The sequence below is a fragment of the Grampus griseus genome, assembly GCF_964374135.1.
Source record: "Grampus griseus genome assembly, chromosome: 16".
NCBI lineage: Eukaryota > Metazoa > Chordata > Mammalia > Artiodactyla > Delphinidae > Grampus > Grampus griseus.
Window position 1 is genome coordinate 9,542,257 of NC_139010.1, and position 13,268 is coordinate 9,555,524.

A 13,268-nucleotide genomic window follows, 5' to 3' on the forward strand; every position below is an offset into this window, starting at 1 on the left:
GGTCCCCTTCCTCTCCTCCCCGCCTCTAGGTGGACCAGCATCTAGATCACAGGCCCTCTGTTCCCTCCTGTTACCATCTCCCCGATTCACCTTCTCCAGGCCTCAGTCCCATATTTACATCCCTCTTTGCATCATCAGTTTCTCCCGCTCTGCTGAAGCTTTCACATCCGCATAGGAAGCGCTCTAGCATCTGCCAGAGGAAAATGAAAACCTCCTATGACTCCACACCTCCCTGCAGCACCTGTCCTGTTTCTCGTCTCCCCTTTGTAGCAGGACATCTAGAGAGAGTTCTTTATGGTACTGGTTTTTGGTCACTTCCCGTTCCTTTATGTCTTTTACTCTTCAACCTGCAGTAAGTAATCCGGCTTCCGTCCACCCTAAGACAGACTGTTCTGTTCAAAGGCAACGGCGTTTGTGTTGACAGCCTAGTGGTCACTTTTTTTTTTTTGCGGTACGCGGGCCTCTCACTGTTGTGCCCTCTCCCGTTGCGGAGCACAGGCTCCGGACGCGCAGGCTCAGCGGCCATGGCTCACGGGCCCAGCCGCTCTTTTGGCATGTGGAATATTCCCGGACCGGGGCACGAACCCATGTCCCCTGCATCGGCAGGCGGACTCTCAACATTGCGCCACCAGGGAAGCCCCCTAGTGGTCACTTTTATTTTCATATTCGCTTTAGCTGTAACCATGGCCTTCTTCTTGAAACTCCTTCCACCCTTGAACTTAGCTGAGTTCCTCCCACCTGACCACCGAGTCCTTCCCGTCGCTGTTCACAGCTTTGCCTCCTCCTGTCCCTGGGCTGTATGTAGGTGGATGGTTTGTGGGTACAGGGATGCTGACCTTCTTCTCTGTCTTGATACCTGCAGGTGACCTCATCCAGGCCCGTGGCTTTAACTACCAGCTGTAATGGCAACACCTCCCAAATTTTACATCTTCAGCTCTGATTTCTCCCCCAGTTCCAGGTTCATAGAGCCACTTGGATGTCTCAAAACCTAACATCCAAGAGTCCTCCCGCAGTGATCTCTGTCTTAGTAAATAGCATCACCATCCCCTAAGTTACTAAAGCCCCAACCCCAGGTGTCATCACTGATCCTCCTAGTCTGTCCCTTTCTTGTACCTGGTTCCTCAGCCAGTGCCACTGGCTCTGCGTCCAGATTATATCTTAAGTCTGAGCAGCCCTTCAGCTGCTGTCGCCTATGCTAAGCCACCAGTGTCTCTCCTTCAACCTTGCAGTAACCCTCTCACTTGCTTTTCTTGTTCTTTTTCCCCTAAAATGCATTCTCTACGTAGCAGCTGCCGTCATCTTTTTAAAATATAAATCAGAGCGTGTCTCCTTTCTTCTCAGAACCCTCCAGTGACTTCCCGAAATACTTAGAATAAGATCCAGATTCCTTATCTGGGATCCGATGTGGTCTGACCCCACGGCCACCCTGCTGACCATGTCCCTGGCTGCTCTACCCCTCACCCACTGTGCGGCCGCTGCGCCTGCTGTGGTCCTTCCCCTACGTGGAGCGCACCCCGTCCTCGGGCCTTTAGCTCGTCCCCCACTTCATCACATACCTGGCTTTTCCATGAGTGAGGTCTGGGCTCCAAGGCCACCTCCTCAGAGGGGTCTCCTCTCAGTAACCCGCCTAAAGGAACTGCCCCGACCGTGCTCTCATCAGCATCACTTGACCGTGATTTGTTTTTCCATCAGAGTGTATCGCTATCGGAAATAGGAATTACACTTGTTGTTGAATGCCTTATTTAATGTCTTTCTCCCCCAACAATCATGAAAGCTGCACAGGGGCCCAGGGAACTTTACAGGTGCTGTTGTTCACTCTTATATCCAAGGCTCTCACTGTGCCTGGCACGTGCGTGATGCCGGGGAGACAGTTAATGGCTGACTGAACCCAGTCGCTGAGTCAGAGTCGTTTTGGGCTGAGTCACTGTGAGGCTTCATCTTCTCGTAGCCAGAAAATTAAAGCCCTGTTAGCCTTTGTCCACATCCGGAGAAGCATCAGGTTAAATGTTCGCCGATGAGAACCGTGATCTTAGTTCTAAAAGGGTGCAGTGGTAATGAAGATGTTTAGAAGCCAAAACATTTGAATGGCTATTTGGGGCAGGTGTGGAGGCACAGGGGTGAGGGAAAGACAAGAAGACACAAAGGAAAACACTGTTGGACGTGGTGGAGGGGATTCGTAGAGAGGCCCAGGAGGCCAGGGCGTAACGGACGTGCCTTCGCCGGTCCCCACCCATCCCAGGACATCGCGGGCGCCTGGCAGCGGCTGGAGCAGGCGGAGAAGGGCTACGAGGAATGGCTGCTGAATGAGATCCGGAGGCTGGAGCGCGTGGAGCACCTGGCAGAGAAGTTCCGGCAGAAGGCGTCCACGCACGAAACCTGGGCCTACGGTGAGTCCACAGGATGCGGTGGGGCTCCTGGAGAATCGGGCCTGAGCTATGGACAGAGCCCCACGTGCAGTGACCACTGTCCCTGGCGCCTGTGACCCTGTGGGCAGCTGCCCTCGCCCCTCTCTCGTGTGCTGTCCCAGGAACTGCGGTTCTTCAAGAGGTGGGTGTGGGGAATTCCCTGGCGGTCCAGTGGTTAGCACTCGGCGCTTTCACTGCCGTGGCCCGGGTTCCATCCCTGGTTGGGGAACTAAGATCCCTTAAGCAGCGTGGCATGGCCAAAAAAAAAAAAAAGAGAGAAAAAAAAAGGAGGTGAGTATGAAGATGGATGTTTTTATAAAACAGGACTCACAATGCGTTCTTCCCACACTTACCTGCATAGGCATCCGCCTCCTCCTGCCTCCCCCGCTTTCTTCTATCTGATTCCACAAGCATCTGTTTATTCCCTAACAGCAGGTCAGACAGCCCTGGCCCAGACACTAGCTTCTGCTGATAGAAGGTTTATTAAGTGCCGCAAAGCAACATAATTGCCCACTTAGAAAATCTGCTTGGAAAGGAAGAACACGAGGTGTGCTTTTCTATAGTCTTAACTCCTTTGTTTCACTTAGATTCATCCACTCCTTTCAGGCCTTGCAGACATACCCGCTTCCATGGCCGTGATACTATGGTCGTGATTCTTTTGGCTCTGCTGTTTGCTGAGGTTAAAGAACAAAGCATTCACCTCATTGCATGGTAATCTATTTCGAGAAAGGGCAGGGAGGTTCCCCTCATCCCTTGGGTCCCTTTTGCTTTCTTGCTGCTTGATTGTTGGCGTTGCTCAGCGAGACGGTCACAGGCACAGACGTGCAGTTGATACTTCCCAGCTGTGGGCCTTGGATGCATTCTCACCTCCCAGGGCCTCAGCGTCCTCTCCAAAGTGGAATAACAATCATACCTCCCTCGCAGGGTTTTGATGAAGACTTAATGAGTTTGTATTATAAAGTAGTAAAATTGGTGTCTGGCGGATGGTAAGTGCTGTGTTGTCATTAAACATGTGAACATTTGCTTTCCACGTCTAGCTTTGTGGAATTAAATTCTTAAAGGTCATCAACCAGGGAATAAAAATGGGTCCAGTTATAACCACAGCAGTTGCTTAACTTAGGAAGTATTTGTGGGGAAATAGGTGGAGTTTCGGAGAGAAATTTTTCTAATGTTATTACATAAAAAATCACAAGCTGGGGGCTTCCCTGGTGGCACAGTGGTTGAGAGTCCGCCTGCCGATGCAGGGGACACGGGTTCGTGCCCCGGTCCGGGAAGATCCCGCATGCCGTGGAGAGGCTGGGCCCGTGAGCCATGGCCGCTGAGCCTGCGCGTCCGGAGCCTGTGCTCCGCAACGGGAGAGGCCACAGCAGTGAGAGGCCCGCGTACCGCCAAAAAAAAAAAAAAAAAAAAAAAAATCACAAGCTGCATTTAACCACACTAAAAGAATAAAGCTTTCAAACAAAAAGAATTGGAGTAAAGGTTGAGACCATGGGCAGACAAATAGAGTACAAGTGTTTTACCTAATAATTCCAGGTAATTTCTGTGAGCTAATACTAACTGAGCATCTCACGGGAAAGTCAGATACTTGTTTCTTAGGTTTATCACAGACTTGTTATTTAGAAAGTGCTCAGCGTGCTTTCCGGCCTGTATTTGTAGACACGAGCTTTCAGAACACAGAGGGACTCGGGGCCTTAGCAGAGTGACAGCCTGAATTCCAGTTGAAATGTGGCCTCTGACTCTCGGGGCTGTCCTTTCCTCCTCTTGGTTCTATGGAATCACCCAGTACTTTGCATAGAGGCTGAAGTGTGACAGCACTCACATTCCCTTGCTACAACCATTGCAGGCAAAGAGCAGATCTTGCTGCAGAAGGATTACGAGTCGGCGTCTCTGACCGAAGTCCGGGCTCTGCTGCGGAAGCACGAGGCATTCGAGAGCGACCTGGCGGCGCACCAGGACCGCGTGGAGCAGATCGCGGCCATCGCGCAGGAGCTCAAGTACGTGCTCTGTGTGGGTGCCAGTGCTGACATTGAGCCCTGGGTCCAAGCGAGAACTCGGTGGAGAGCTTCCCCGGGCATTCCCAGAGAGGGGCAGGGGAGCTTGCCTTTCCTGTCCTGTCTTAGATGTACCCATAGAACCAAGCCAGAGGACCCTGTGATGGGATTGGTCCTGTTTTTTGTTTTAATTGAAATATAGTTGATTTACAGTGTTGTGTTTGATAGTTTCAGATGTACAGCAAAGTGATTCAGTTATACATATATATATCTATTCTTTTTCAGATTCTTTTCCCTTCTAGGTCATTACAAAATACTGAGTATAGTTCTCTGTGCTATACAGTAGGTCCTTGTTGACAACCCATTCAAAAAATGGGCAGAAGATCTAAATAGACATTTCTCCAAAGAAGACATACAGATGGCCAACAGGCACATGAAAAGATGCTCAACATTGCTAATTATTAAAGAAATGCAAATCAAAACTACAATGAGGTACTAACTCATACCAGTCAAAATGGCCATCATCAAAACGTCTACAAATAATAAATGCTGGAGAGGGTGTGGAGAAAAGGGAACCCTCCTACACTGTTGGTGGGAATGTAAATTGGTGCAGCCACTATGGAGAACAGTACGGAGTTTCCTTAAAAAACTAAAAATAGAGTTGCCATATGATCCTGCAATCCCTGGGCATATTTCTGGAGAAAACTAAAATTCAAAAAGATACATGTACCCCTGTGTTCATAGCAGCACTATTTACAGTAGCCAAGACATGGAAGCAACCTAAATGTCCATTGACAGAAGTCCATTGACAGACGAATGGATAAAGAAGATGTGGTACATATATACAATGGAATACTACAGCCATAAAAAAGAGTGAAATAATGCCATTTGCGGGCTCAGTAGTTGTGGCGCACAGGCTTAGGTGCTCTGACCAGGGCTCGAACCCGTGTCCCCTGCATTGGCAGGCAGGTTCTTAACCACTGCACCACCAGGGAAGCCCTTTTTTTTATATAAAGAGATGCACTGACTTCCTCTCTGGTGCTTTGATTGTGGTAGCATCCCTGTGTCCTCCCATTGGGCAACACCCCCAGCCCCAGCACAGGCAGCTTCGTATCCAAGAGGATGAGAAACAAGTAACAGGACAGAGCATGGCTCGCAAAGGTGGCCTCACCCAGGCCTGGGTGCAGGAGACGGGACCACGTTGCCCGCCCAGAAACCAAAAACAAGACACCTCTGAAAGAAGAACATTAAGGCCCCACTTTTCTTTGTTGTCAAATAAGTGCCATTTCTTTTTCATGCTTTTTTATGGGAGGAGCTAGCATGAGGTTGAGCCCAGGCTGGTTTACCCAGTGGGAGTTGTAGGTCCTGCTGGTCCAGGTGGTGCTGCCTCTGGCTGTGGCCACCCTCTGGGAGAGGGGCCTCCCTGCAGTGTTTCTAAGCTTTTTTTTTTTTTAAGACCCTTGCTTCTTTTTGAAAAATACAGAATTTCATTCCCTACTTCTCTCTCATTATAACCACGGATATATTTGCACAATTTTTAGAGCCTGTCACATAATGATAACTTTAAACAACCAATAATAAATGTTTATTATGATATGTTACATTTTAAGACCCCCATGTTGCTCATTCTTAACCAGAGCAAATGCCTTAATTAACAGAGATGGCCTCTTTTAAGAGTATCTTCCTATTTGGCCTTGCCTAAAAATATTCTTAATTATTTGTGGTCTTCGTATCTAATTTGTTCGCTGTGTTTGTGGCCTTACTTTTTTTTTTTTTTTTTTAACATCTTTATTGGGGTATAATTGCTTTACAATGGTGTGTTAGTTTCTGCTTTATAACAAAGTGAATCAGTCATACATAAACATATGTTCCCATATGTCTTCCCTCTTGCGTCTCCCTCCCTCCCACCCTCCCTATCCCACCCCTCCAGGCTGTCACAAAGCACAGAGCCAATATCCCTGTGCCATGCGGCTGCTTCCCACTAGCTATCTACCTTACTACGTTTGTTAGTGTGTATATGCCCATGACTCTCTCTCGCCCTGTCACAGCTCACCCTTCCCCCTCCCCATAACCTCAAGTCCGTTCTCTAGGAGGTCTGTGTCTTTATTCCTGCTTTACCCCTAGGTTCTTCATGATATTTTTTTTCTTAAATTCCATATATATGTGTTAGCATACGGTATTTGTCTTTTTCTTTCTTACTTCACTCTGTATGACAGACTCTAGGTCTATCCACCTCATTACAAATAGCTCAATTTCGTTTCTTTTTATGGCTGAGTAATATTCCATTGTATATATGTGCCACATCTTCTTTATCCATTCATCCGATGATGGGCAGTTAGGTTGTTTCCATCTCCGGGCTATTGTAAATAGAGCTGCAATGAACATTTTGGTACATGACTCTTTTTGAATTTTGGTTTTCTCAGGGTATATGCCCAGTAGTGGGATTGCTGGGTCATATGGTAGTTCTATTTGTAGTTTTTTAAGGAACCTCCATACTGTTCTCCATAGTGGCTGAACCAATTCACATTCCCACCAGCAGTGCAAGAGGGTTCCCTTTTCTCCACACCCTCTCCAGCATTTATTGTTTCTAGATTTTTTGATGATTGTGGCCTTACTCTTATTTCTCATGCTTCTTGCATGTTGGCTGTTTGGCTGCTTGTTAACAATTACAGATAAAATAAGGGGGAGAAACTCAAGCAATTGAATGCTCTATCATAGCTCCCATAAGTACTTGGGAATGGTTTTAAGTGTTGCCCTTAAAATTTAAGTAATAATTTTATATTATTATTATTCTCGGTTATTCTCAATGTGTATTTCTTTACACAGTCGAGAGAGGAACCACAGAATTTTAAGATGTGCTCATCTTACTGTTATTAGTCTCCCTTTCCTTTTTACCTTTTCTAAAATAACGAACATGTTTGTGCAGTTCTTAAAGTACAAAAAATAAAAATAGGGCTTCCCTGGTAGCGCAGTGGTTAAAAATCCGCCTGCCAATGCAGGGGACACGGGTTTGAGCCCTGGGAAGATCAGGGAAGATCCCACATGCCGCAGAGCAACTAAGCCTATGCACCACAGCTACTGAGCCTGCACTCTAGAGCCCTAGCCACAACTACTGAGCCTGCGTGCCGCAACTACTGAAGCCTGCGCGCCTAGAGCCCGTGCTTTGCAATAAGAGGAACCACCGTAATGAGAAGCCTGCTCACCACAACGAAGAGTAGCCTCTGCTCACTGCAACTATAGAAAGCCCGCGTGCAGCAACGAAGACCCAACACAGCAAAAAATAAATAAATAAAATTATTAAAAAAATAAAAATAAAAATAAAAATAGTATGCACAGTTATGCAAACCCTAAGTTCTTGAAAGCAAGTAGGTATAGAGCTAGTACGTATGAATTAGAGAAGAGGGAAAAATGTACACCCTAAAGATAACCACAGAGAGATTAGTGTTGATGTCTCCATTGTGGATCAGTAGACGGTTCCTAGGTTTTTGGTTTTGAAATCTTTCTGTTCTTTAATAGTTGCATTTTGAAGGGCCATGGCCTTTTCACTTTGTATTCAAGGCTGTGCACATTGCTGGTGTGTTTTGGTTGGTTTTGGTTACCTGGTTATAATAATAAGCACAGAATCTCAATCCATCTCAATTAGTGAAGTGTGTGTACGTAGAAAGCTGCTCTTAAGAACTGGCCAGGCTTTCATTAGGTGATAGGGAGCTTCTTACCCACTGAAATGACACTCAGATCACAACTGTATGCATCTTCTTTATTCAGTAAAAGAAACAGTAACATTCAATAAGGACAAGCTAATATCACTTAAGAGAAAAAACAAGTAATAAACAACCATTGCCTTCATTTAGAGTTGGAAGAAGAAATAAACTTAAGCTTCAGGGAAATGGATTTGGATGGATAGGAGGGAGTTTCCTAAAAGCCTCACCTTGGACCATTTTTGAAGGAGAAGTCTCCTGAAGAGGTCTTTAAACCTCCCTGAGTCTTGCTTTCATCTTAACTAAAAGGGTGATTACATTTTGTCCAGGATTCAAACTTTTTACCCCCAGAGATAATAGGTTAACCATCTAGTCGAGAATCTGCTTGAATGGTAAGTTTCAGTTACTTCACGTCACCAAGATCCCGTTAGGATGTACAGACGGGGCTGGAGAGGAAGAGGGACTACGGAGTGAGAAATCATTTTGTTCCTGCTGTCACACGAATGGCATAAGACGAGTTGGAATCTTTGTCAGAAGAGGAAGGTCTCTGTCCTGCCAGGCTCAGCGGCCCAGTGCCCCTCCTGGACGTGGTGCCCCATCCAGCCCTGTGCCCTTTGAGGGCAGCCAAGGACACGAAGGGGTGCAAGCTGATCCCTCCCTCCCTCCCTCCCTCCCGCATGACTCATTTGATGTTCCCTTCCCCGTGGCTTCAGCACAGCCCCTGGGACTGTCCTCCAGGTCAGATACTTGGCTTCATTTACAGGTACATCACCACTTAAAAATAATGCACTCCGGAGGCCTGGCCAAGAAAACAAAGGGAGAATAGAGTTAGCCTACAGTGTCGAGAAGACAGCGTTTCTCTCTGTTTAGAAATCTGCTGGCCACCAAGAGTTTTACTAATTCTTCTCATGATGTAAGGGAATAGTGATCATGTTTGTGATGGTGATGATGAACAAAACCCTGAAATACCCTGCCAGTTCCCCATCAGATCTTTTTTTTTTTTTAAAAAAATTATCATCTGTTTATTTTGAGCCCATGTCCACTTTTCTTCACGTCATCTGGGAAAGTCAACCTTTATTTTCCCTTCTGATAGTGAACTGGACTATCACGATGCTGTGAACATCAATGATCGGTGCCAGAAAATCTGTGACCAGTGGGACAGGCTGGGAACGCTCACTCAGAAGAGGAGAGAGGCCCTGGAGGTGAGTCTCCAAGCCACCTGTTGGCACGAAATCTTTTAATAGGGGCTCTTTCAGTAAGTCACTGTTCCTTTGTTTTTCTGTGGTATGGTGTGTTTAAATCAAAACAGATTATCTAGGGAAGGGAGCTTCTACAGAGAACATAAAAAGTAGGAGAAAGAGGGAAATGGAAAGTCGGTAGTTTTGTACTTTAATTTATCCATACGGCAGTGACGCATCCTTTTGAATTAAAGAAACAGAAGTCCAGTAGTAGTAATGAGATAACGGTATAAACTCATTTTGTGTGAAGTAGTAATGGCAGATAATTCCCCCAGAGTCCTTATCTGAGAGTAAATTGAGCCATGAATGAGTCAGGAAATCAGGAGGAACGGAAGTTGAGATGTGCAAAGGGAAAATGGCAACACATGTTGAAGTAAGGAAAAGTGGATATGAAACAGAATCAGGATGAATCTGGCCTTGTTCAAGTATACGGCTTGGAGAAACAGCTGGTTTTTAGCTGAACCTCATCATCTCTCACCACGGAAGACTCAGACGACGTGACAGAAAGAAGCAGTTAGCAGTTTTCTGAGTCTTTTCACCCTGACTCTGATGAAACTTTTAACACATGTGATACCAAGCTTCCTGGATGCCAGCCAGCGGTTAACATATCCACCTAAAGAAAAAGGCTGAGAGAAAGGAAGGACCAGGCATATAACAGAGACAGCTCAAATATTTTAGAACAGGAGGAAAAATGAATCTAATTATGGAAGACTTGAAGATACCAGACGCTTCCGTGCCAGCTCCCCGCCCTGTCTGCCATAGGAAGCGCATAGTGCCATTCTCGGTGGCTTAAAGCCCTGTGCTTTCATGTGCTCAGAAAGGCAAAGAGGGTCTCTGTGTGAAATCCTGAATGAGGATTTAAGAATATGGAACTGTAGTTCCTTCCGTCTTCTCTAGGCGACTTTTGGGAAAGGCACACTGTTGATTATAAAATGAGGAAGATACCGTGAATTTCCTGTGAACCAGCACGGTTGGGGAATCAGGTCCTATAACTTACAAAGTACTGCTTTAGCTGAAATCAAGTGCCTCTATACCCTATGTGGAGTCTCAGTTTTCAAAAGAGTAGCATGTGGAGGAGGATTTTAAATACTTTCAGAACAGTGTGACTCTGGATGTTGTTAAATCCATCTCTGATGCACAAGGCACTTCGGAGACCTGCAGGGCTCAGCCTCATCATTTGAACATCAGTTCATCTTTTGCATACACAAGCTAATGATGAGAGGATTGCGACCATCAAAACGTCAGATAGGGTTTCCCTGGTGGCGCAGTGGTTTGGAATCTGCCTGCTAATGCAGGGGACACGGGTTCGAGCCCTGGTCTGGGAAGATCCCACATGCCGCAGAGCAACTGGGCCCGTGAGCCACAATTACTGAGCCTGCGCGTCTGGAGCCTGTGCTCGGCAACAAGAGAGGCCGCGATAGTGAGAGGCCTGCGTACCGCGATGAAGAGTGGCCCCCGCTCGCCACAACTAGAGAAAGCCCTCGCACAGAAACGAAGACCCAACACAGCCAAAAATAAATAAATAAATACATTAAAAAAAAAAAAGTCAGATAATAGTTTACTGCTCTGGAGTGCATCTTTACATGTTCAGAGAATTTTTATGATTTAACCTATGATAACACTGGTTTCTATTTGATCTCCAGAGAACTGAGAAATTGCTGGAAACCATCGATCAGCTTCACCTGGAGTTTGCCAAGAGAGCTGCTCCTTTCAACAACTGGATGGAAGGCGCCATGGAGGATCTGCAAGACATGTTTATTGTCCACAGCATTGAGGAAATCCAGGTAACTGAAGCCAGCTCTGTGCTCTCACTGTACCAGAAATGAATCGTAATTTTAAAAACGTAGAGTTCTCTTTTTGGTTTTGTTTCATTTTTTAACTTAAAAAAAAATGTGGTTAGAAAACCCATATTACCCTTTGGCCTTTAGCTTAAAAATGTGTATACCACTCTTTAATGCAACTAAATTAACATCAGCCAGATAGTGGTGACTACATCTAAAAGGGTCTGTTCTTTAAAATGGAATGTGGAATCATACGAGCAAGACAGACATATGCTCTTGGGGTTAGTCACAGCAGGTTATGAGTTTACTGGCTGCTGAGTTAACTACTTTGCAGATGTTTGCATATTACCCCTCATTAAGATCTATAGGGTTTTGCCGGATCGTAAAGCATAAGAAGCCACCAATCAGTACCCTCTGCTTCCCACCATCCAAAATGTTCTGCTTTTGATTTTTGCTGGAGCTTCAGATTGTAAATAAGACCTCTAAGTGATCGAGTTAGGGAGGAGCGTTCCTCTCCAATAGCCAGGACCCAATATATTAGAGACCATTGTATACTGAATTTGACGTATAATGGAATATAGAGAAAATACTTTTAGATTCTCTTTTTTCTGTAAAATAGATAGGTCATCGAAAAGAATCCAGATGTAAAGGAAATACTGAAGGTTGGGATTTGAACCCATATCTCCCTGCCAAGGGCCATTCTAGAAGGCTTTGCAGCGGGGTGTAAGAGGCAAGAAATTTGTTGAACATTGCCTTTGTCTTCTGAAAGAAGCTGTGATGGTGTTTCTTGCATAGACTCTTAAGCAGAGGTTGGCAACCTAAAACCATTTATTTTTGGAAAAAGTGAGATGTCTAAGTATGCCTTGGAAGCCATACCTGATGCATGAAGTAGTTTCTCTGTTTAGTGAAAGGTGTGTTAGCAGCTGATCTGTTGTAGCATCTGAACTGAGTGTTAGCTTCGCCCTGGAAGGTGGTCCACGTGGCACCTTCCTGCAGCTGAATATAAAGGGCTGCTGTCTTATACTTTAGGGTCCAAGGGTATAGGGTTGTTAAGTGGAGGTTTTATAAAGCCTGAGGGGAAGGAGTTGGTTTCTGTGGCCTTTTCTTTTGGAGAAAGGGATGTACTTCCTGGTGATCTTTAGGTATAAAGGCAGCAAATGTGACGTTCTTTTCTTGGGCTATAGGTAAACTTGGTCATTAGAAAGGGCAGCTAATTTAAATTCTTTTTTTTAACTGTTACTGGGACACAGCCACACTTTTTTTTTTTTTTTTTTTGGCCGCGTTGGGTCTTCGTTGCTGTGCGTGGGCTTTCTCTAGTTGCGGCAAGCGGGGGCTGTTCTTTGTTGTGGTGCACGGGCATCTCATTGCTGTGGCTTCTCTTGTTGTGGAGCACAGCCTCTAGGTGTACAGGCTTCAGTAGTTGTGGCATGCAGGCTCAGTAGTTGTGGCTCACGGGCTCTAGAGCACAGGCTCAGTAGTTGTGGCGCACAGGCTTAGTTGCTCCGCAGCATGTGGGATCTTCCTGGACCAGGGCTCGAACCCGTGTCCCCTGCATTGGCAGGCAGATTCTTAACCACTGCCCCACCAGGGAAGCCCTGATTTAAGTTCTGTATGTCAGTGGCGAGTCAGACCTAAACAATAGCTGGGGATCATATAAGATGAAATCAAACATAATTTTTTAAAAAGAAAACAATTATTTTTTGAAGACTTTGGATTAATAGCCACCAAGGAGTCATCAGGAGATCTTTTTTTCCCTTTTCGAGGAACTTGACTTTTGTGCACCAGGTAGCTTTTCTAAAGACATCCAGAATTTGTCTTCCACTGGAGATTCCCGCAGTTATGAAGTCATTTATACGCGTGCTGAAGGGAACAGCAAGCCTGTAAAATTCACACTGAAGTAAGTCGGGTTTTCTCCGCTCTGTCTCTGGCTTAGAGCTTGATCACCGCCCACGAGCAGTTCAAGGCCACACTGCCCGAGGCCGACGGCGAGCGGCAGTCCATCCTGGCCATCCAGAACGAGGTGGAGAAGGTGATCCAGAGCTACAGCATCAGGATCAGCTCGAGCAACCCCTATAGCACTGTCACCGTGGACGAGATCCGGTCCAAGTGGGACAAGGTGGGTGACTGAGGGGGGAGGGGGCGAGGCTAACGTTCT

At 46.1% G+C, this 13,268-nt stretch overlaps 1 protein-coding gene across 1 annotated transcript in view; it reads left to right on the forward strand.

The window, feature by feature from the left end:
- ACTN2 (actinin alpha 2) overlaps positions 1–13,268 on the forward strand; it is an 80,720-nt gene that overhangs the window by 55,338 nt on the left and 12,114 nt on the right. Inside the window, exons 11-15 of the mRNA XM_082673077.1 lie at positions 2,240–2,387; positions 4,249–4,399; positions 9,188–9,296; positions 10,976–11,116; positions 13,047–13,229. Coding sequence (XP_082529203.1) covers positions 2,240–2,387; positions 4,249–4,399; positions 9,188–9,296; positions 10,976–11,116; positions 13,047–13,229 — 732 coding nt within the window. The remainder of the gene's footprint in view (positions 1–2,239; positions 2,388–4,248; positions 4,400–9,187; positions 9,297–10,975; positions 11,117–13,046; positions 13,230–13,268) is intronic.